This window comes from Zophobas morio, unplaced genomic scaffold (assembly GCF_036711695.1).
Source record: "Zophobas morio isolate AGI-343-1 ecotype UQ-CSIRO unplaced genomic scaffold, CSIRO_AGI_Zmor_V1 ptg000005l, whole genome shotgun sequence".
Taxonomy (NCBI): domain Eukaryota; kingdom Metazoa; phylum Arthropoda; class Insecta; order Coleoptera; family Tenebrionidae; genus Zophobas; species Zophobas morio.
Genome location: NW_026972110.1, coordinates 10,623,538 through 10,647,512, shown reverse-complemented (window position 1 = coordinate 10,647,512; position 23,975 = coordinate 10,623,538). Strand labels below are relative to the sequence as shown.

At 31.6% G+C, this 23,975-nt stretch overlaps 2 protein-coding genes across 4 annotated transcripts; one reads left to right on the top strand and one right to left on the bottom strand.

The window, feature by feature from the left end:
- Positions 1 to 5,359: 5,359 nt before the first annotated feature.
- LOC135145469 (uncharacterized) lies at positions 5,360 to 5,827 on the top strand. The gene has a single exon (XM_064077578.1). It carries the CDS (start codon positions 5,360 to 5,362, stop codon positions 5,825 to 5,827), a length of 468 nt encoding a protein of 155 aa, XP_063933648.1.
- A 95-nt stretch (positions 5,828 to 5,922) lies between these two features.
- LOC135122700 (armadillo repeat-containing protein 2) lies at positions 5,923 to 23,443 on the bottom strand. 3 transcript variants are annotated; one of them, XM_064047061.1, is made up of 12 exons: positions 23,089 to 23,442; positions 22,892 to 23,030; positions 14,969 to 15,264; positions 14,692 to 14,916; positions 14,384 to 14,631; positions 7,885 to 7,987; positions 7,659 to 7,831; positions 7,409 to 7,605; positions 7,189 to 7,357; positions 7,001 to 7,138; positions 6,307 to 6,949; positions 5,923 to 6,253 (listed from the first exon to the last, which is right to left on the bottom strand). In XM_064047061.1, exons 1-12 carry the CDS (start codon positions 23,210 to 23,212, stop codon positions 6,033 to 6,035), a joined length of 2,676 nt encoding a protein of 891 aa, XP_063903131.1. In that variant the 5' UTR covers positions 23,213 to 23,442; the 3' UTR covers positions 5,923 to 6,032. The 3 variants fall into 3 exon arrangements, with proteins under 3 accessions (XP_063903131.1, XP_063903130.1, XP_063903132.1); XM_064047060.1 differs by having other exon boundaries at positions 14,384 to 14,916; positions 23,089 to 23,443; XM_064047062.1 differs by lacking the exons at positions 22,892 to 23,030; positions 23,089 to 23,442 and adding an exon at positions 15,329 to 15,508 and having other exon boundaries at positions 14,384 to 14,916.
- Positions 23,444 to 23,975: the final 532 nt, after the last annotated feature.

Here is a 23,975-nt window from a genome sequence, read left to right as displayed (position 1 = left end):
TTTTTACAGTACATAGCTTCTGCTCGAACTTTAGAGTCTACCACTGCGTAAACAGCAAAGAGTAACAAACAAACAATAAAAACGGGTCGTAATTAAGTGTGCATTATTTTTAATACTTTGTGCATTAAATTTTATACTATGCAGTATGCACAATAACATTTGTGCATTAAATTTAGTATGTTGCGCCATAAGTTTTTGCATTTTGTGCATTATATTAAGTGCAAATTGGAATAATAAAATTATTGTTTTGGGCAATGATTTTCTGTACTGCGTGCATTATTGAAACTGTATAGAAAATAACAAACAAAAATAGACCTGCTGTATTAAAATATATTTTATGAATGCATACAAAATTAACAAAAACAAAAGATATTCATAGCAAAAAAGTAGCCAAACAAATTAAAAGTTTTGAAAAAATTAACAAAAAAACTTAAAAAAACTCGATTACTAAACATTATTAATTTATTGAATAATAATTAATGTTTTTTTGGCTTTAGAAGGGCGGATTCCTTCCCTGCCGAACTGGCACGAAATGAAGCACATGAGACGTCTTTTAAAGAGTGGGAGTGTAATGCCCACTTTACTGTGAACTAATGCACATTTTAGTAATTTACGGAACATTTGAAATGCTCGTTTATTTTTTCTCAAATACAAATTGATTTATTAAAGAAACAGTTATTTTAACGAATGAGCAAATTTAATTAAATAATTCTAAATTGCATTATTTATTGCCCTTTCAGTTTTACAAATGCTGAAATAGTTTCTTCTGTGCGGAAATGTTTTTATAGTGGACCAAGAGCTATAAGGTTATATGGCCATTATAAAATCATCCTATTGTGTCGAAGTTAAGTTGTTTACAATTGAAAAGGTTTTAGGGTCGTAAATAACGTGTCGTCTGCAGCTCGACCGCCTGTTGTGGTTTCGTTCAGGGGCGGCTTTCACTAAATATGAAAATCCACCACTCCACCATTTCTTTACTACCTCCAGCCGCTGAGGGTTCCGAAATAACCACTCGCTTTGAAAGCCGGCCCTGTTAAATGTGAGCAAGAAATGTTTAGAAGACGATTTATTGCCAACCGGTAAGCTTAGTGCGAACCACACAAAGGGGGTATTTATTTGCGGTCAACTACTTTTATGATGGTCATATAACCTTATAACTTTTGGACAAGTATGATAATGCTGTAACTTATTTCACATTTCATTAAAACTAGTGCGCATTTAAATTGTTCTCAATAAAAACTATTGCAGAAAAATGAACTTGCACACAGTTTAGAGAAACTTCAATAAATCGGAAATTAAAATGAATAATTGTATTTACAACAATTTATATGTACGTATTGTACGACGAAAGATATTTGCAAATGACTCCAATTATGGGAATTGCAGCTGTAAAATTTCCAACCACTTCGAAAAGTGCACCCAGCATAAAACTGTCGATCAAGATTACTCGCCACCCTTACCTTTCCAGGACCGTATTTGTTTCAATACGTGAACAGGTAGATTGTTAAACGGACCGCTTTCAAGGAATTTAATCTTAAAATTTAAGGACACATGAAAGTGTGCTTCTTAAAACTTTTTAAATCTTTGCAAATACATATTTCCTAGAAAAATCACAATAAAAATTAAATCTACCATGATTCATATATGAACACTCAAAAATTTGAAGTCCGGCTCTGGCTGAAGCCGTACCTCGGGTGTGAAGGATTCGTAATGGTTTTATTGCAGGTTTGGTCCAAAGTACTTAAGACCTCTCATAAAGTAATTGACGGCGTTTGCAATTATTTTTTATAGCACTTTACCACCAGCTGTTGCTAATCTAAAGGAATAAATATAATCCCCTGTCGAGTTCTGAGAAATACACAGCAGGGTTCGTTTGACAGGTAGTTGGATAGTTAGGTAATAGGTATTACAAGTTTCATATCTCTAAAAATAGAAATTTCCTTGACGTGTGGTGGAGCCTTAAGGTTATAACAGTAGGATATTGTGAAGTCAACAATGGAGCGGTTAATGAGGCAAACCCACAATTGTAAATCTTTTCAACTGTACCTGATTCCATCCGTCATCCATTGCAGAGGCAGATTCTGGAGAATTCGTTACTCGTCCAAAATACCCAATTATTTGGACCTATAATAATTAATAACACTTTATTAGGAATATCATCTTACACTATTTTGTTTTTGAAATCTATATGCTCCTTTTTTAAATAAATAAAACCTCAACTGTCCTTGAAAGAATGGTTGATGTTTTTTTAAAACTCTCATGAAGGCCAGCTGCATAATATATTTTAGATAAATAAGTTAGCTATTTTCTATTATAGTAGATTTACAAAAAAAAGTATAGTAGTATAGCAATATTGTGATACTTAAATTAAATTATGTTAATTATTTCGAGCCGGTTTACACAAGCACAATTAAATATTTCATTACGACTAAATTTTTAATGCGGCATTAAATTAACACGTGATCGATTCTATGCCAATCAGCAGGTAATTAGATTTTAGAATATTTATCTAGGGGAGTTGTTGGTACAAATTTATTCTTGCAGTTGTTCTTCAGTGTATACTTCCAGTAGTTTGTACTTTTTACTTTCTGAGCGTAAGCTAAGGAAATATAGTAACCGAGCCCACTTTTATGTTTTCTTGACGTTTCATGACCTCTAGAGTACGAGAAAAGTAGTCTGCCGTTTCCGTCTGTCTGTCTGTCTGTCGTCTGTATCCATTTTTATTAGTCACGTAATCTCCGAAACTACCGGACCGATTATTGTCATGTATATTAGGAGTATCATAGAGCGAATATTTAATTTTTTCCCCGTTTGACCGTTAGAACACCCCGTATGAACCTATTTTACATGAGTATTTTGGCAGAAATTGTGAAAAAATCTGAATTATGTGTGGTGTCATTAACTGTCGAAAAATAAAATATTTTCGAAACACGTATTTAAATCAAGTTTTCAAATTTGTTTTTGTAAATTCGCAATTTCTTATTCATCCATATATTCTGCTAATGAATAATGTTACAGTATTTTAATTAAAATTCATTTACAGTGCGATGAATAAAAAGTCTGCAAAAAATGTCTGATATGGTATCGGCGAGAATTTTTTGTTTATTTTTCGTGTTACGCAAAGAAGTTCTGTTGATTTTAACCTTGTTGACAGCGTATGCGGTGTAAATTAGTTTATTTAAGTGGTTTATTTTTGGTCAAAATGATTTGGTTTAGGGCTTAAAGTGACAGGTGCGTGTTGTGATGTACCTAAGAGGAATGAGCCTGCAAGGATCACCGAGGAAGGAAAGGAAATCGGGTTTAAAGGGTAAATTAGGCTTTATGTATCGGTCTGTTATTAAATGTATTGTGCCTTATTTCTTCAGTTATTTTATTCTAAATTGACACAAAAATATGAATTTTAAGGGAAAAGTAGTGGTATTGTAGAAATCGTTACTTAACGATGTAATAAATATGTTTGTTTCAACAAGAACTCAAACGTTAATATCTCGTCAGTGTCAGATATTTATTCTTTAAACCTGGCCGTTTCGACTCAAATAATTTGGAATATTTAATTGGGTTTTATGAAGGTTAATTATTTAAAAATTAAACCTAATTTTGATTTTTATCTCAGTGAGGACCGCTTTTACGTTTTATGCATCACTGCAATTAATAATATTATTCATTGCAATTATCGTTATTGTTTTTGTTTTTTTTAAATTTCAAAATTGTTTTGAAACATTTTTGTATTTGGGACATACTTAACTACAACTAATAAAAGTTCATTAAAATGGCAAAACGTTTCAGACAATCATTTTAATTGAAAACAGTGGCCTTCAATGTTTGAGTTTATTGAGAAGTGTTTATTGAAGTTTCGGTTAAATTAACTTTAAAATGTTTTTAATTTCCAAACGTAGTGTAGCAGGGTTATTTTTATTAAATTTTCATTTATTGTTTTCTGACATCGTATTTTTCTTTGTGTACACAAACATTTCAATCATTTCATGTGTTTTTTGTTGCAGTGGGTTCGTAAATGAAGATGAGGGGACTGGCTAAATTATAGTAGAAGAAGAAGCCTAAAGGTTAGAATTTTGCATTCATTTTAAATTGGGTTTGTTTATTTAACATTTTTTTTTATCTTTTATGAAGGCAATTTTGATTGGTAATTTATCTTAGGTATTTTTGTTTTATCAATTTTTTTACGTCTTTTTGTTACACATTTTATAAGTATTTTATTTTATTTTTTATGCACTCTTTTCCTTATGTGCATATGTTCAAACAATTTTTTTCTTTCGATTTTTCGTGCAGGAGAAAAAAAATAGGTTTTTATTTTTTTTTTCCAAGAATATTTAAAATATATACATATTATTAATTGTTTATAAACCGTTCTATGTAGTATTTGATTATCTGCTAGCATATTATGGGTCTGCTACTATATTATAGGAATGTTGAAAGAATATGAAAACTACTTGCCCCTAAAGTACAGTTGAACAAATACAGCTTCGAAAAATTATAGGTAAAATTTAACCCCGGTGGCCTAAAATTAATATATGTGTGGATTGTTAAAGTTGCAAGTAAAGAAGCATCGTATGGATTTGTTTCTATTGAGTTTTCGGAGAAATCATAAACCGCAGGTAATGAATACCTGGGTATAATTGTTTACTTGCGTTATACAGATAAGAGGCGATTGTTGAATTCTTGGCTAAAAAGTTCTTACTAGAAGGGTATTATACAGGATTATTATAAATGTAAGTGCATTTTAACATACAAAGCCGAGGCGCTGGGCCGAGTTTTGTTAGGTCCGAGGATGTTAAAATGATTTACCTACGTGTTGTAAGACTTACTACGTTTTTCTCAACACTTGCAAAATTGAATTTTAAATGAAAGAAAAGTTAAAAAAATGAAACTTTTTTCAAATTTCGACGTAGACTATGCCGGTTGTTATGGAGCTTCAGCTTTCAATTAAATGGTGCTGTGATTCTTATCAAATCATAAGTGACATTATTAAGGTTCTAGGACGGTAAGTATAACATTTACTTATTCAGTGTCAGTAGCAACCGATAAACAAACCTAATAGGCTTGAATTTGACAGAGAGGAAACCCATAAGAATTTTGTTTATTGAAATTCATGAAAAAAAAATCAGTAAATAGGATATTCAAACACCAGATTTGGAGGTAAATTTACTAAATTGGCAACCCTGATTATTACTAGTCAGAACTGCCAACTGCCAGCACTTTTTAGAATAACAAGTTACTGCTCTGTCTAAAAAGGTAACCCTGACACCCTGTCAAAAACGTAACCTAAAATTTTAAATTTTTTATCCATTTATGAGTTTGAATTTCGTTTTGATAAAACGAAGGAATTTCCACTTTGTGCAGCATGGCAGAAACAATTTTAAATGGTGACATTCTATATTTGAAAAATTTGATAGGACGAACAGTTTCAGTGGAAACTGTGGACAATCAAACGCACATCGGCACTGTTTATGTAGTGGATCCAGTTTACAAAACAGTAGTTTTGATAAATACGACCACAAATCGTCTTGAACTGATCCTGTCTCATGCAATGAAGTCATTCAATGTATTTCCGGACACAAGAAACGAAGATTTTCTTCGCGACAATGTAAATAACGTTAATCCGGAAGATTTTGTACAGAAAAAATTGAAACTTACAAAGTGGTTGAAGCATATGTTTTTGGATGTAAAGGAAGATGGGGACACACTGCGAGTAGAAGATCACTTGATTATTGGACCTCCGTATGGGAAGAGTGAATGCATGTGTGATAATACAATAGTTTTGGAGAGGATACGCAACATAATAGATTTAATGCCAGCAGACTTTAAGTAAGAATTTGTTTAATTACTACGTTATGAGAGTAACATTATTTTTTATTACAAAATTTATAGAGTTAATAACGTTCAATTATATTTAAAAACAATCAATAAAATATATTTTTGTATAAATAAAAAAGTCTATAAACTGCTATCAGCCTTTCTAATAAATAAGATGGGTATAAATTGATAAATATTTATATGTTGTCAAATTTCTAAATCTACCAAGCTGCAAAACTGAGGTTAGTACTCGAATCCTTTTTTTGTGTTACCGCTGTTTCGTTCTCTATATGTATTTGGTCGAAAGTATCTAAGAAGTATTCAATCTTTTCAAGTAAGTTCGTCGCAACACTTGCAAATTCTTCCCAAATTAGATATTCTTGAGTAACGTAGATCTCAGCATCCTCTGAGCCTTCGGTGATACCAAATAACTTTTCTTCATCTGTTATCAAAAACAGTTATTTTTCATTTAAAGACGCACAGAATCACACTTACCAAGATAGTCGGCTAAAATGACTAACAACTGTTGAATTTCGTCATCTGGAATAAGTTCATACAAATCTGCAGTTTCAATGCAATAATTCCAGATGACTTGACACACCAACATTCCCAATAACCAGTCGTTTTGGGCGAAATTTGTTAAAATCGCAATCAGTTTGGACACTCCTCCTTGATTTTTGAACAAATTTCGCGACTTATTATCAGCCATTAAGTTAACAAAAACTCCAATCGTTGTTTTGAGTAGAGTCAGGTCTACTTTTTCTAAAATGTTGACTAACACTGGAAATACTTCAGATTTGGCGATATAGTCCCGTGTTATTTTTGACCGGGACAAGTTGCCCAAAATTCTCATGGATTCTATTACTGATTCTTTATTGCGGGATTTACAGTATTCGGTTATGCCTTCAACGATTTCTACTTGTTTTATGTGAAAAATGTCCTGTTCCATGTCCGACGTGTAATAATAAGATAAATTGTTGAGGGTGCTTAAAATGGACATCACTAATTCCTCGTTCTTTTTGAACGGGTTGCTGATTAAAACTTTTAAAAATTCGTCTATTAAGAGGCATCCGTAGGATTCGTTGACAGCTTTACCTATCTCAGGGTTAATTACCATGTTTGCAATGACTCTGATTACCTAAAAGAACTCGTGTAGAACTTTGTAAAATAGAGTCACTATAGTTTTTACTTTAATCATTACGTCTTCAGGATTTCCATTTTCGATTGAATCGTTGTCGCTTTTTAAAGAACAAATTTTCAGAGTTCTTTCCAGATATATTTTCCATAGGTTTAGAAGACTTTTAACGGAGTTTTTTTCGTGATAAAACTACAATTGTTTCATAAGAATACAATTTTGCTGGAAATTCGTGTACTTACTTTGACCCGAGTATTATCAATTTTTGCTACTATATTTCCTAAAGTGTACGCCAATCTGACAATAATTTCTTCATTGCCAGGATATTTCTCAAAAAGGTGTATAAAGACTTTATAAATGTCCTTATACTCCACGAGACTGTCACAACAACAGTCGTTTGTAGATATGGTACTATAATTTGAGACAGTGGAATAAATTGTGTAATTTTATGGTGAGTCTCACCTCAAAATTCTTGATATGTTGCTTATGATATCTAAATCCGAAGAAAACAAATTCATCGTTTGACATAACTGCTGAACAGCTCCACAAGAGATAAAAGTTTCATAAATAGTTTCCTCTGAAACAATATTTCTTAAGGCACCAGTTAGTTGAAACAAGGCATGATTTGTTTGTTCAGGCATTGATGTTTTATCCGCTTTCTAAAAGAGAAAATATATTTTCTTTATCTGGATAACATTGTAGCAGGACTTACAGCGTTATTTATTATTTTAACGTGCAAAACCATCAACTGTAAAATTCCTAAGGATAAAATTTTATCTAAAAGTTTTGTGTTCATTGTTAAAAATTTCACAGATCCATAGCCGTATACGCAGGCTTCGGCATCATCTAGTGGGCTTGAACGACCCAAGGCATCCAAAAATAATTCTGAAAATTTATATTTAAGCAAATTTCCAAATTGTGTCTTAATAATTACTTACCTAATATATTTTTCTGGAAGAATAAGTAGTCGTTTTTGTCGTTCTTCGACACTTTGAAAATTAGTTTGCATACTCCACTCAGGTTATTTCCTGTTACTTTCAGCTGGAAAAATAATTTAAATCTTAGTTGCAGCTAAATAAAGCAGTCATCTTCTGGTTTGTTATTATGTTGTTGAAAACTAAAAGTTAAACAATTTACTTTCTTTGTGACTAAAAATAAAATTGAGAAAGGCATTGTTTTAAAGGTCTGATAAATCGAGTAGGTAGTGTTCATTTTTGTGAGTATGAAATTTGTAGATTGAGACGAAAACGAGTGTCGTAATCGTCAATAGGGAATTAGGTAATGTGTTTTTTGTTGTCATTACTTTGCATCTTTGTTCTACTTATTTAAAAGTTTTCAGAAATAAAGTTTTTGACGATATTGTTTCACTACGTAATATATAGCGTTTCGTGCTGAACAGAAACAGAACGAAATAGTTGACCTTCCAACTGTTCAATTATTATTCTTATGTAAGCATGTTTTTAAGGTAAAACTTAATTACGTTGTAATGATGTGCAGGTGTTAATAAAAGGAACGTTTAACGTGTACCTATACAAGATAAGAATTGTTTCAAATTTATTGAAATGCGAATTCGGTCGATATTGTAGTTTGATCAATATTTCTAAATTTACCCATTTCGGACTGAAATACTTGGGTATTTTATGTAAGTTAAAATTAGATAAATCTTATAAAAGCATAATTATTGTACTTTTTTATGTGAGTGGATTTAATTATAATACGTTTCAAAAAATAGCATATAAGAGTATGTAGAAACTCGAGTTTTGGTGATTTTAAAACAAATTACACTGCTCAACTGCAGTTCCTATTTTGTTTGCCCTAGTTTGTAGATTCCACTAAAAACACTAAAATTATATATGACCATTTGAACAATTATTTCAGTTTTACTGTCATATTAGTAGAGTTCGTTAATTTTGACGAGTCGACGTTTCATTGGTTCAAATAGCACGAATTATGTACTTCTACATCATATCTTTAATGATCTTAATAAATTTAATTATTTAACATCCAAAGCTGAGGTGTAATACTACAATACTAGTTCCTGTGAAGATTCAGGCCAATTTAAAAATTTTGAAGCTTTCCCAAGAGTCAAAATAGAATTATCCAAGTGTGAATTTGAATATTCACTTGACTATTAAGTGTCACTTATAGATTAGACTTTTACCACATTGTTAGAATCAGTGTTAATAAAGTGAGTTCCTAAATTGACGAAAACAATCAATAATGCTAATGGAAAATTTCACCACATTCTGGCAATAGATTACTATAAACCAGTGGATTCCCAAACATTCCACTTTGTATTGTGAAATGAGTAAAATATGAAACTTTTTATGTATGGTGGATATATATTTTTTTTATATTTTATATGTGCAAGAGAACTGTAGAGGTTTACTGAATTACTTTACTCCCTTCGTTTTGTGTTATAAAACAACCATATTTGGTAAGATGTATACAGTGTATACATATAATACAATAAAAGCAGGGCTGTAGTGTGTGATGTTGATCATAGCAACCGTCCCTGTTGTGTTTATAGGTCATAAAATTTTATGAGATGGGATGGAAGCATTGTTTTGGGATTAAACACACTTGTACTGTCTAATTCTTTATGAAGTTCGCTATAACAGCACCACTGAAAATAAATAGTCCAAAATTTAGGACCGTCTATAACAATAATTGAATCAGAGTAAGCTTTGTTTTGAAACATTTGTTTCCAGTGATGCGTCGTTGTAATTTGACATTTTAAGAATACACATACTAACTAGAATGCATACGCATACCCGTCAGATGTGATTTTTTGAAATATGCGTTATAGTATTTTTATTATTACTAATATATGTTAAAATGGTGATAAAAACTAAATAGGTTTAAATAAATTGCTATAAATAGAAGTGGCGGACCTAACTTTTAGGGCCGCAGCGAGACTACCATAAAAGTAGGAACTTCTATTAAATAATGTTTATTACCCTTCTGTTGTTTTCTTTTCTCCTGTTCAGATGTTTATTCATAAACTGAAGGGTAATAAACATTATTTGGCAGTGCTTAATATCGTTATGGTAATTCTATTATGGTCTTGGAAGTTAGGTCTGCCACTTTTATTTGCCAGGACTATAATGATAATTTTATGGTACGTAACCACTGTGAACATACTCCTACAATAAACAATGATTTTAGAGCAGAGAATTACGAGAGAAAGAGAGGAGAAAGGTTTAGTTTTGGATGAAAAGTTGCCTCCTAAGCCCGACACTTACTACTTCCCGAGCGGTAGCGGTAACCGCGCCATCACCATCATGAGAAATGTTTAGTTTAATGGCGTTTCGCTGCTCGTATGACACTAAATGCAATGAAATAAGTAAAGTGTTTTCAAAGAAAATATTGGCGAGGAAAGTTAGCTGCAAATCACTTCTCAGATATTTTCATTTATCGATTACTGATATGAAAAGGATAAGATGAAGGAAAGCAAAAAATACCCAAAATGTGAACACCAGACCACGACGCATAATATGTGTAGAATATGATTGATTGTACACACGAGGAAAATGAATAAATGTAAAAATTGACAATAGTAACATACAGAAAAAAGAAGTAACAAAGAATGTAGAGAGTTAAAGAGAGAAAAAATGTGGGGACGAAATCCGAAAAAATCAAATTGAAGAAGATAAATATATGTCTATTGAATTGTAGTGTTAAATGAGAGAAAATAGATATAGGGATTTACAGGTGCCCCAACGACTGACGGATTGAAACTATTAAAAAAATCGAGGCACTCTAATAGAATTCACTTAAGATTGTCGCTTAGTAATTATAAATATATAAACTGTTACTCCTTATGTTATAACCAGAGTTAGGCAAAGCCGAAGTGATGAGGGATCAATTAGACAAATATTAAATACGACGGCCCGACATCAGGCGATAAATTTGGCTGGTCGACTGTGCAGTCTCAACCTCAGTGGCGTTTGATTCACTTTAAGTTTTATCTGATCAAAATCATCACGAAAATTGTGATGTTGAACAGTCATTTTTAATTTTTAAAGCAATTTTAACATCTAGGCGCTGGCGATCGGACGGCAATGAGCATCACTTCCGCGATACTGAAGCCTGGTTATAACATTTTAAAATTTTTAATAAGCTTTCTTTTGATAGTAAGTTTTTGGGGGTTTATCCTAGCGATAACTGCAAAGAAACTGTTACCATAAACCTTAACAAATTTGGTATCAAAAGAAAGCTTACTTGGGTATAAGCTCGAAATTTTTATACAGTAAAATTAAAATACAGTCGCAGTCAGAAAATTTGTGTCATTCCATTGTCACAAAGTTAAGTTACTGTAATCTTATTAAGTAAGTTTATCATTTTTAACATTGCGGGCATGCTAACACTGGATACGATGTCAAAAATATTTTAAACTTTGTACGTCAAAGTGATAGTAAGATACACAAAAAGCCCCTACCAATCTTAATCTAATAAAAAAAAAAACAGATTAATCGTTATACCAGTCAAAGAAAAAAATCAGCATCATAACCCCCTAACTTCAGTTTAATCCCAGTCAAGGACATTGAACCTAAAATAGGGGCTTCTACACGAGCCTTAGGAAGTCACAAATGAACAAAAAACAGGAATTTTAATAAAAAAAATTAACAAATAAATAAATAATTAACCTATTAACATTATTATTAAAAAAATAACAAAATAAAGATCCAAAACATTCATTACAAAAAAAAAACAAAGAAACCATCATAGGAAAAGAAACTAAAAGGGTATAAAATAATAAATAAATCCCAGCCAGTAAATGCTCGGGTTGATAATTAACTTTTAATTTAATCTAACAATTAAAATTAATATTGTGATCAATCTCAAAAATTAAAAGTAAAAAATAAACAAATCATTAAAATTAAAACAACAAACAAGAATAATCTTTACCGATAATTCTTAAAATAAATCTTTTCCCCAGCTATAACCATTAATCTACAAATCCAAAAACTAAGCAAAATTAACACAAGATAACAAATCAACCCCAATTTTCCTGAAAATCTTGAAAACAATTCCACAGAGACAATTGTAAGCAAGAAAAATAAAAAACATAAAAAGACCAGACTTGACCTGGTCTCTAGACTACATCGAAATTTTGATAGTGACCTCCGAGATTTTCTGACCACGACTGTATATTTCAATAAGATGGGTTTCAAAAAAAAAAAAAAAACCTGGCCTGTAGGTGTCTTATTTCTTTTGAGTCCATCATTATATGCTACCTCGAATTAAATCGTTTTTAATAATATATGATCTGATTTAAAAATTAATGCTTAACGTTCATTTGTTTTTGTCAACGACTTTCATTTTCGTTTAAAGAACGCCCTATATATTTTTTAGAGATTCTTGTCCACATTTTTTTTTTTTCATTGATGTATCATACTGCAACATTTTCGAACAGGAATAATTTAATATTTGCAGTAAAATATTTTTATAGAATTATTTTTTTCATGCATAAAAAATTGAATTTTAAAATGTAAATACCATATGATCGAAAACTAGCCCCGCCTACCCGCCCTCTCTTTTCTTAGAGAGTATGTCATTTGCCAAAATCAGATTTTTTATCTTAGCAAGTACTGATGACTAACTTTTACAAAAAATGATCAAAATTTGGAAACATTACGAGCTTACTTATATGCACAAAGCAGCAATTTTGAACATCTTCACCAATATTTAGTTGGTTATGCTTTACTGGATTTTTCTTTTGTTGGTTTTGTTTTTGTTTATAAAATATAAATGTCTTGTTAAATGATTTTTTTTTGGTTTATTTATTAATGAAAAATAACAGCTTGTTTTATTAATAATAATCCACAACGATTAGTGACTACTGGTTGTTTTGGTTATTGTCCTAAAAAATAAAAAAGGTGGATTTCAGTCACCATCGTTACTAAGAACTCAGAAAGTAAGCCGGAGGTATAATTTCCCGAGTTCTAATTCGGTTTTATGGTAGTACCCCATTATGGAAAAGTTAACGTCCTTAACAATAGATTACTACTGCCTGCGATGGGACAGACATAAATAAGGATTTAACCATTATACTGTATAATGGTAACGACATTAATTTATACAGTATAATGGTTAAATCTTTATTTATGACTGTGTCATCACTGGCCGTACTAATCTGTTGTTGAAGTTAACTTTTACACATCATAACACCGAATTAGAACTGGGGACACTATATTCACGCATTATGTGCAGTGTTGCCAATTTTACTTTTATAAAATTATGTTTTTTTCGTAATCTACATCATAAAGAATTTTTTTATTATTTTTTTTTGGGACTCCCGAAACCCTCGTACATTACATATTGAAGAGTTAATCTGTCATTTTCCAGACACCCGGTGTATCATGATAATTCAATGAATGTAAAAAAAAAAACTCTTTAAAAAAATATATAGAGCGTTGCTTTAAAAAAGAAAAAATCGAATGTCATAAACAAAAAATGAACGACGAAGATTAATTCAGATCGTCGTAGGTATATGTATATAATTTTTTCGAAACATACGGTATATGGCGGAGTCAAACATTTTAAAATGTGACTATTTTTCTTATAAACATGTAAATATGTTGAAAACTACTCATAGAAAATCTTTGTGCCTAATATCATTTTTTAATTACTGTAAATCTAACTATAACAAACGCATAGATGTTACGTGTACGAAAAGGCATAAATTGTGCATAACTTCGAAACAACCCGTATATAATAGAGAACAATTTTGAACTGCAGCCTTAAATGCGTTTTATTGGATTTACGTAAAAACAATGTTTTCAATGCGAGGATGCGTAATTTATAATCGTCAGATGGTTGAGATACCCTGTATAAGAGTAGACCAGCGATGAATTTCGAAAACAAAAGTGTGGTGCCAACATAAGTAAAAAAAATTTAGTAAAATATTTTCACAGGCTAAGAGAACAAAAAGAATGAGATAAAAGAAGAAAGAATACTCGGAAATTAAAGTGGAATCACCACACACACAATGAAGCAGAAAAGTTAGCAACCATGGAAAAACAACAGTAATACCAATGTTTTTATGAATGAATCAGAGGAAGAGGAGTCAGGGAAACGAAGAAAAAGAAAATTTTGAAATGCATATGGCTAAAAAATGCATTTTGTTTTTGATAAACTTGAGGAGAAATAAGAGAAAACAGAACACTAAAATTAAGTTGTAAATTATGTCAAAAGACATAACATTTTAATTCAAGGCTGGGCAGAAATTTTTTAGAATGTAACTAAAATTTAGTAAACCAGTTTTAGTTCTAGCGCACAAAAACAATCTGGTGTAAACCTTATGTATGTTATATTTATTATTTAGTACGAATTTGTTTTAATGATTTTTACGGTAACATTTTTTTCTATATTCATAACTGTAGGAGTAAAAGAAATATACCTATCATTACAAAAAATATGTACGTTACTTACCCCCAAAATAACCCTTGCGATGTTCAGCAACAGTTTCTCATTTTGCGACTCCACATACTTATACAACGCCTTCAAAATGTGAATTTTCATCTTGGAGCTAACTTTTGTGTTGAGTAGATTTTCTGTCTCCATGCGGTCATACAACTCCTCCAGTAACTCGATAACACGATCCTCATTATCCATTTTGACGCTTTCGTAATTTAGGTCGTTAATAACATCTTCAACACTTCTCTCCTTACTTTCCGCAGCTAAAATTGAATTTTGTACTTTATTTCGACGCTGCGGACTTAGTTCCCTATTAAAGTAACCTGTCCGGACAAAGAGTGTCTCAGAGTTTTCAATAATGTGTTTGTTATCAAATATTTTGTTTAGATTTTGTGGACCCAAAAGAAGACATTGAGATAAATTTTTTTGCTTGATTGACGACCGACCGAAAGGTGAATCGAGATTTTCGTTGAAATCTGTGCGTTCTTGCGGAGAACTGAAGGCTTTTCGTGGTTCGGTGTTCTTTAATTCTTCCTGTTCCTCGGGAACTGGTAAAAATGGTGTTAAATGCGGGTACTAAGAGAACGAAAACACACTTACGATTATCCAGTGATGTGGTATTTTTGAAAAGTTTCCTTTTTTGTAGAGGTTTTAAGTGGTCTAATGAAGGCAACTTGACTTTGTTTAAACACACTTCTTTGATACCGATGTTGAAGATTTTGTTGTCGGTGATTTCCGACAGGGAATTTGAACGCTGCTTTACTATACCTGATTTAGGAATTGTATTTGTTCCCGAGTTGATTTTTGCCGTTGAGGTTAGCATTTGAGGACTGAGGATCATGTTGGAATCGTGTATGTTTGTTGGAATTTCGGCTTCATTTTGAAGGTACCGTAGGCTGGAACGTAGACGTTAAGGTCACCATAATAATTTTTACTGTAATTGTTCAAGTTTATTCTTACGACGTATAAACAGTTAAATGAGAAATCCCGAATGGAAATGCCATTCCAACCTCGCTGATTTTTTACTAAGGAAATGTAAAAACAAAATTTTCATGGACTAGCTCACGTACACTAAACATGGCTTCAAACATAGCATAAGCACTGAACTCTATACAACACAATATGTCAACACTTTAATTATAGTTACATATCGCTATCGCATATTATTACTATAGTAGGAGTATATAATAAAGTTAATTAAATGGTGAGTGCGACTCAATCGTAAGTTGGGCTGAATGCAAAGAAGCTATAAAGAAATAAAATCGTTAATGTTGTCCTTGTATTGTATTAAAATTTGTATCTAATTATGTCTAGAGTTCCACAATTTAAAATGTCACTAATCATGAACATGAAAACCTGTGCGTATAAATAATCTCAACCATGAAAATAGAATTCAGGAATAAAATCTGTAAAATTTGGGGCGTATTTTGCAATAAAAATGTTTATTTTAGTGTGTACATAGTATCTATGATAACTTTATTATATTACCAACATTTCAGAGATATGTAGTTAGATTAATCATTTCTGACATAATTAATAAAATAAATAACTTCATATGCTTCGAGTTTTGTAATAGGATTCATTTGATGGCGAATGCCAAATTTCATGTTTGTTGCACGTTTTATGGCTTGTACAATAAAAATAAAATACGCTCATCAAAATTTGTCTATCCATCATCCCCACCAAAATTTTAATGCACGTAAATCCTATATAAAGTATGTAAATTAGTAGGAGTCTATACGTGTGATTTATAATTTTATAAGTCCACCCAATTTTTTAATATCAATACAGGCGTTAAAATAAAAAGATAAAATTTACAAAATCAACTTTTCAGGTGCGACGGAAGTTCTATCGAAATAATTTTAGACTAAATGTTTTGAGATTAGGTTGTCAGCTTTCTGGAGATAAATCAGTAAAGTGTAATTAAAATTTTGTGTGTAAAACACAAACACTCAGTGTGGGGTGAAGCTAACGTCTAACGCCACTCTGCAACATCTCACGGACAAACAAAAACACAAACACCCAAAAGCAAGGTATAGTGTGCCAAGGAATATAGTGATTTTTTGGCTTTCACTCCTTGCCTACCCTTGCAGGTTTAATAGATGAACATTTTTGACACCATCCCAACTTAGGTAGCGGCTCCTTGCTGTATTTGGATGCAGCGGTTCTCCTAAGCAGGATCGTCGTATCTTTAGCCGTATTAATTTAAGATGATCTTTGTTCGTAAACGAGGGGCTTGGAAAAGTCAAAATCATAAAATTACTATATTCCTGAGCACACTATTCTTTGACTTGGCAGAAAATCGAACCAGTGACTTATCCTGTAACAGTTTATCGATATGAGTATTTTGTGTTTAGTGCTAAGCCAACTTGTCTGCGTTTTCTCGCTAATATTTCGAAATTACCTATGATACGTCATCAATTTTTTGGAGAGAATAGCTAGATCTGTTCGGTAAATGCTTTACGGTTTTTACGACATTTTTAATGTATAAGTATAATTAATCGATACGATGTTTTCAGAAATTAAATGAAAAAAAAATGGAAGAAAAAGTACTATAGTTTTTTTGGTGTTTTTTTTGTATGGGGGCAGTGGCATACTTTTCCTTTTAGAGTAATATCTATAGGTGAATATCTTTTATTTTTGTTGTTGTTGTACACATAGTTACCAATTTTTATTACACTTATACTTATTTGGGTTGTGGAGAACATTACGAAAAAGGTAAAGTGAATTAATATTTGTTGAAATGCCAATATATTAATTAATATTGTGAATAACATAAAAACGACGTATAATCATGTAAATTCAAAAAAAGTCCCTACGCAAAAAAGGTCAGGTTTTATTCTCTCTAGTTAATAATAAGTGTCGAATCGATTGACACATTTTTTTTTTACAAAAAATGCTAAGTATATTATTATACACATACCTACTAGTTTAATAAGACTTTCTTTTGTAGCACGACGAGTGAAGAGGGGGACCGGACCCTTGATGTATCCCAAAACTTGCACATTTTATATTAGAAGCAAATTGTTTAAAAACAAAATTGATTGAAAGTTATTTCAACAGAACTTTCCTAGCCTCTAAAGTATAGTCGAATAAATGCAACTTCGAAAAATTATCATCAACTTTAACTGTGAGAATTCTTTTTTTTTTTTCATCGTATCTATATCTTTATAGTCAGTTTTTCCATATAATTTTTTGATAACGTCATTAACATTTTAGCAAGGGCGCATATATCAATTTAGTATTAATATACTCCTTAGAGTTTTGACACCCTTGGAATCCTCGAAATCTTTGAAATTTAGAGAAGATTTTGAACTTTCACAAATTCAGTAAAATGTTTAAGAATTTGTAGAATTGAGTAAATTTTTAAAATCTCCAGAAGTTCCACATTTTCTAAATGTTATAAAAACATCAGTCTTCGGATATGCCAGAATTCAATGTTTTCCTCAGTTTTCAAGATTTCTAAGTCTTCCAGATTTTTCACACTTTCCAGATAATAATTAGGGTGTTCAAGATCCCTAATACTTGTAGGATTCCCCAGATTTTTAGGATTTTTAGATTTTTAGGATTTTTGTTTTTTTAGAATTTTAGAGCCTTTGGAATCTTTAAAATTTTTGTCATTTAAAAGTTCATGCGTTTTTTACAAATTATAGAATCTTTGAAATATTTGGAACATAATTTTAAAAACCTTTTCAATGTTCGAGTCCTTAGAGTATTTAGAATCTTAGAGTTTTCAGAGTCCTTGGAGTTTGAACAATCTGGAAATTTGAATACTTCAGAATTACTAGAAATTTTATAAAGTTCATAATTTTTATAATTTCTAGGAACATAATACTTCTAAGATCTTTACAATTTTAAAGATTTTGTTGGATGTTTCTTCTATTTAGAACCTAAAACTTTAGTTTATTTAGCATCTTTGGTGTCTTTACAATTCGCAAATTCTAGTGTATGAAAACTTCAAGATTTTTAGAATGTGTCGAGTCTTTAGAATTTTTGAAAGGTTTGAAACCTTTTAAATAATTCAAACATTTGGAAACTGGAATTTTTAGAATATCTACCTACAATCTTAAGATTTTGTAAACTTTTGAAATTATGAGATTATTAATATTTTTAATTTTTTTTAATTTTTGGGAATCTTCGTAATTTGCAAAATTTTTAAAATATCCAGAATGTTCAGATTTTCCAGATTAGCCCAATTTTTCAGATTTTCCAAAGTACACAAAATGACCCCAATTTCCACATTTTCCAAAATTTCTAAAATTATCAGGCTTTAGTTATACCAGCATCTTGAAATTCAACCTTTTCCAATAGATTCAAGATTTCTAGGTCTACCACCTATTTCCCACTATTTATAAACTTTTTCAGATCCAGTCTAAATCTTTAGAATTTTTGGAATCTCTGGAATCTTTATACACTCCAAGATTAATAAGATAATGATTCGTTCAGTGCATTTAGGATATATAAAAATGAAAGAAACCATTTTTCCGATCTTTACGATTTTAAGGTCTTTTGTTGTTTTCTTTAAAGTCTTTAGAATTTTAAGAGTTCACGCGATTTTTACAAGTTTTAGAATCTTTGATTTTGGGAATTTCTCTAGAACCTTTAGAATCTTTCAAGTATTCGAAACAGAATTTTAGCTTTTGACCCCTCAGAGCCTTTAAAATCTTGTCTTTAGACTCGAGTTTTTCCAATCTATAGAAATTTTGAACACTTTGGGAATTACTAGGGGTTTTATAAAGCCTAAAATTTCTGCAATTTCTAGGATTATTAGTACCCCCAGGTTTTTTAAAATGTTAAAGATTTTGTTGGATCTTTTTTATATTTAGAACATTAGAACTTTAGTTTATTTAGAATCTTAAGTGTCTTTACAATTTGCAATTTCTAGTGTACGTAATCCGTGAAAGCTGCTATACTTTTTGAATCTTCTAAACCACCGGAAACTTTGGAATCTTTAGAATCTCTAGAATCTAGAACATAATTATATTCATTTCTATAATCTTTAGGGCTTTCAGATTTTCATTATTTTTAGATACTTCAGTACCTCTAGAATTTTAAATAGTTTTAGATCTCTAGGATTTCTATCATGTTTCCAATTTTTAAATATTTAGAATCTGTGGAATCTTCGGAATTTTTTAAATCCCTGAAATCCCTTTAGAATTTTTAAATTGCCGGCTTCTCTAGATTTTTTTAAGTTTTTTGAAATCCTCGCAGTTCTTAGAGTTTTTGGCATCCTTGAAAGCCTTAAAACCTTTGAAAGGGTTAGAAGATTTGGGACTTTCACAACATTTGGAATCTTTCCACAAATTCGGTCAGAATTTTAGAATTTCTGTAATTTCTAGAATTAACATTGTGCATATTTTACACTTATTCGGCAAAATTGTAAGACGGCGTCATCGATTTTTATCAGACAAATTTTAGTTAGAGTTTTACCATCTACACGATATTCCTAATACACGTACAAAAATTGACATCTACGTTTTCGTATTCTAGGGGTCATGAAACGTCAATTTTCGGAAAAACGGAGTGAGCCGTTCCCGATTTAATCAATAAAATAAATTGACTCGTTCATTCATTTTTATGAGTCACCCTGCATAAGAAATTTAAAATCTTTTAGTGGAATGATAAATCACAATTTTGGATTGGATTTATTCGGCAAAATTTTGAGATGACACCATCAGTTTGTTGGAAGGGGCTAAACGAATAAATTTTTCTTAATGATTTACCATGATTACGATAACCTTAAAATATTTACAAGATTTCAGAGCAATCGGTTTTGCAGTTTCAAAGTTATATTGCAAAATATTATTTAGTTTTGAATTTTTTCCAAAAATTCTGGATGTCGAGGCTGAAAATTCGATGCGGATTCACACAACACGTGTGCAGGCGTATCTTATTTTGTAAAATTTAAAAAAACTTTTTATTATAAATTTTGGAGATGACGTCATTTCATTGATGGTGGGGATGATTAGCCAAATTTACTTGTCTAATGAAAATGGATACAGACACCAGGCAGACAGACAGACAGACAGACGGACGGACGGACGGACGGAAACGGGAGACCATTTGTTTCGTACTCTAGAGGTTATGACACATTGAGAAAATATAAAAGTGGCAATTCGGCCGATGGACTCGATTACTATATGTCCTTAGCTTACGCTTGGCAAGTAACAAATTCACAAAAGCTTTCATTGTGGAACTTATTGACCAGGGGCAATATAACGTCTTGTAAAAGTATTAAATAAGTCTTTATTGAGAAATCCATTTCGTAGGTACTGTTTGTCTTTCGTCCGATTTTTTGGCCTTTTTACAACTCCCTTCATGAGACGTCTCAAAAAATTGGTGTAAATTATTTAGACAGAACTTCCCTTGCACCTGACCCTAAACAAATCAGTCTCTTATAAAAAAAAAATTGACAATGATGGGATTCGAACCCATGCGGGCAAAGCTGAAGTTCAATGTCGTATCTACTAAACCACCACAGCTTGTGTGCGTGCGTTACCTAAATCACGTGGCAAATATTGCGCAAAAATGTTTGTAATTGTGTAATTGTGACAAAAATAAAGGCAGATTCATCAATCACAAGTACAAGAGTATGTTGGTTTATAAAATTTAAACAGTACGCAAAAGTTACAGATAACGTCATCAAATTGTTGGTGGGATTATTAGCCAAATTTTGGTCAGCGTTTTACTATTACATGATATTTCTAACATACAGCATACATTTAAAATTTCATAACAATCGGTCCGGTAGTTTCAAACCGACAGAAGTCTGACAAACGGAAACGGAATACCTATTTTTTAATATTTTAGGGGCTATGAACCGTCGAGAAACTATGAAAGACTTCTTTAGCTTACGCTCGGGAAGTGAAAAAAGAATAAACTAATTTATTTTATGAATAATTTCAGAAAGGTTCATTTAATTTTTCTAATATCTTAGAAATATAGTAATGTTTTATTAGTGTTACTTTGTGCTTATCCAAATTAATATTTTTATTCCCAGCAAAAATGTGAAAATATTAAATAATAAATTTTCATTGATAAATATCGGCTTTGAACTGCGGCATCGTCTATATTCTGTGCAACAAATCTAATTAAAAAGAACTAAACGAAAAACGTCTTTTAGTGTAGATTTTAGAAGTAAAGTTGAAAATTTTTCGCTAGCGTTTGTATTGTAAGTTAAGATGTCAATGACATCCCAAGTTCTGTAGTACAGAGTTTTTAAATGGAATCAATTTGCACGGGATAATGCTTTAATGATGACAAAGGTGTGTTTAGTTTTGTGTAGCCGTACCCTTTCAAAACGATGGAATATGAATGGATTTGAAATCAATTATACATTAAAAAATATTTTAAAAATGAGACAGCCACGGACCTGTTTTTTTTTTAACACATGATATAAAACTGTCGTGTCCTTTTGCGAATTTTGTTTTTAAAAGACGAACGACAATGACGCATACGTCCGCATAGCAACTGAAACGGCTGATGCCCAACTAGAGTAGAAATTTAAAAAATCACTCGATATTTCTATATTTGAGAGATGTACTAAGTTTTTAGTACTTGTTTATGTTGGCATTTGGAATTTATAGAACTAAAGCTAGTTTTTCATTCTGATTCAAAGGATAAACCTCCGAAGTTGCGTGACAACTTGCCAACTATTTTGTTACGTTTGAATTTAGCTAGTTCACGAGAGTCCTTTAAATAGACCTGATCTTGAAAAAAATGTTAAAAATTTTGTTTGTGTAGTTTCTTTTTAGTTGACAACGATGACTACTTATCTATTTATTGCGAAATGAGGATAGCGGATTTGATTTTGAAAAAGTATTTATGGTAGTTTAGTTTATATGCAGAGAATTTAATTTGTGGTCCGTACAATAAATTTTAATTAAAGCTTGAAGAACTTCCTTTATGAGGTAATAAAAAAAGTGTTTTGTGTCCGCAATCAATAAACAGAGAAAGAGTTTGTTCACTTTTTTTATGATCAAGATTTTGCTAAAGCGGAACGAGTCGGTGACACGCCTAATGAAAATTGATGTTGCCGATAATTCTGATCAGATTAAAGGTCTGCAAGGAGTCAAGGTTATCCACAAGAAATGTGGAAATGAGGTATTGATTTTGAGCTTAATTCAAATATACAAAATTTGTAACACGTGGACTATTCCGGCAAATGTGAATTTTTCTCAAAATATCGACGCATTATTTACACACAAGCTTTATTTTTGTTTTTGTTTTTTTTTTTCAAACCATTGCATCGAAGTTGATTGCTCAGAAAAAATGCGCTGGAAAGTTTCCTTCACCGCAAACATGAAAAAACACTTTGAGCAAGCTTCTTTTTGGAAAAAAATCTGATTGATGTTAAAATCGATCTGCACGTTCGTCGACATAATGAAAGAAAAACAGCGACCTTCGTGTATTTCTAGCGAAGCGAATCAAAGTAAACACTTCTTTGCACTCGTTTTATTGATCGCAGAACATATTTTAATTTGCGGCATCTAAGCGTAGAAACACCTCTGATTCAAAACTTACCTAAACGAACTAGGCGGTCTGTTCGATTTAGCCTTTTTTCCAAAAAGTAGCCTTTCCTTGTTCCGTGGAGTGAAAGGTCTTTGGGTTTGTAGGGGTTTAATAGGAGTCGAAATAAACGAGCTTTCCGCCATTTGGGATTCTAAAAATGCGTATATAGTTAGCAAAAATTTTGGAACTTTTAAAAAAAAAAATAATACCTCTAATGGCGAGTCGGGCTTCGTTGATGATTTCCGCACTGGTTTTTCTGGCTGGGGGCTCATAGAAAGGTAAAGACACTTTGCTTATGCCCCCTATTTTTACATCGTCACTTTTTGGGTCCATTTCTGTAGATCATGGTAAGGGAGTCGTGTTTATGGAGGGAATTCGTGCGGGGTAGCGCAAGTAGATGTTTCGTGCTGAGTTCTTGATTGCAAACTGCGACTTTTCTAGTGGAAACCGTCGACTAACGAGAATGATACGACTATTGATTATTTCATGGAATCAGAAATGTTCTAGACATGCAATGGATGGACACGGAAAAAATCAATATGGAAGAGAAAAGGCTTCATACAAACTACAAAGTGTCATTGACACTGTTTAATGACCATTTTATAACCAGAAAAGCCATTAATTTGTCAGATATGACATTAGTAGGTTACGCACGTGATCGAATTACACGTAAAAGTTGTAGCGGCTGTGACGGGGGCTATGAATCCTTACATACGGTGGTACAAAAGTTCAAAACTTTTGCTGTGTCATGTTCGGAAACGCACTCGTTTTATAAAATTTCTGCTGTTTTCTTTCATTTACGAATTTGGTTTTTGGAAATTAGTCTCGAGAATTGCACGTTTTCGTTTTGTTTTATCAATTTTTAAGAGGGTTTCCTATTTCTTTGACTGCAGATAATGACTAATAAGACTTTCTCTTTTTTTGCCACTAAAAGATGCTTCAATAGAAAACAGCCACGAATTTATGTTGTAAAAAAAATCTAGTCCCAGTTTTAAATTTCTCTTTCATACTAACTAAAAACCTCAAAAAATTAATGTATATGATTTGAAAAAAATTGAAGATTATTTAGACAGAACTTCCCTCGCTTCGGAAGTAC

What these genes read in the sequence shown, in the direction of transcription:
- LOC135145469 (XM_064077578.1), top strand. Translation starts at nt 5,360, where the DNA reads ATGGCAGAAACAATTTTAAATGGTGACATTCTATATTTGAAAAATTTG.
- LOC135122700 (XM_064047060.1), bottom strand. Translation starts at nt 23,212, where the DNA reads ATGGACCCAAAAAGTGACGATGTAAAAATAGGGGGCATAAGCAAAGTG. An exon ending in AGCCCGACTCGCCATTAGAG is followed by an intron (nt 23,031 to 23,088) that starts GTATTATTTTTT and finishes ACGCATTTTTAG; the next exon opens with AATCCCAAATGGCGGAAAGC. An exon ending in TACCACATCACTGGATAATC is followed by an intron (nt 14,917 to 14,968) that starts GTAAGTGTGTTT and finishes CATTTTTACCAG; the next exon opens with TTCCCGAGGAACAGGAAGAA.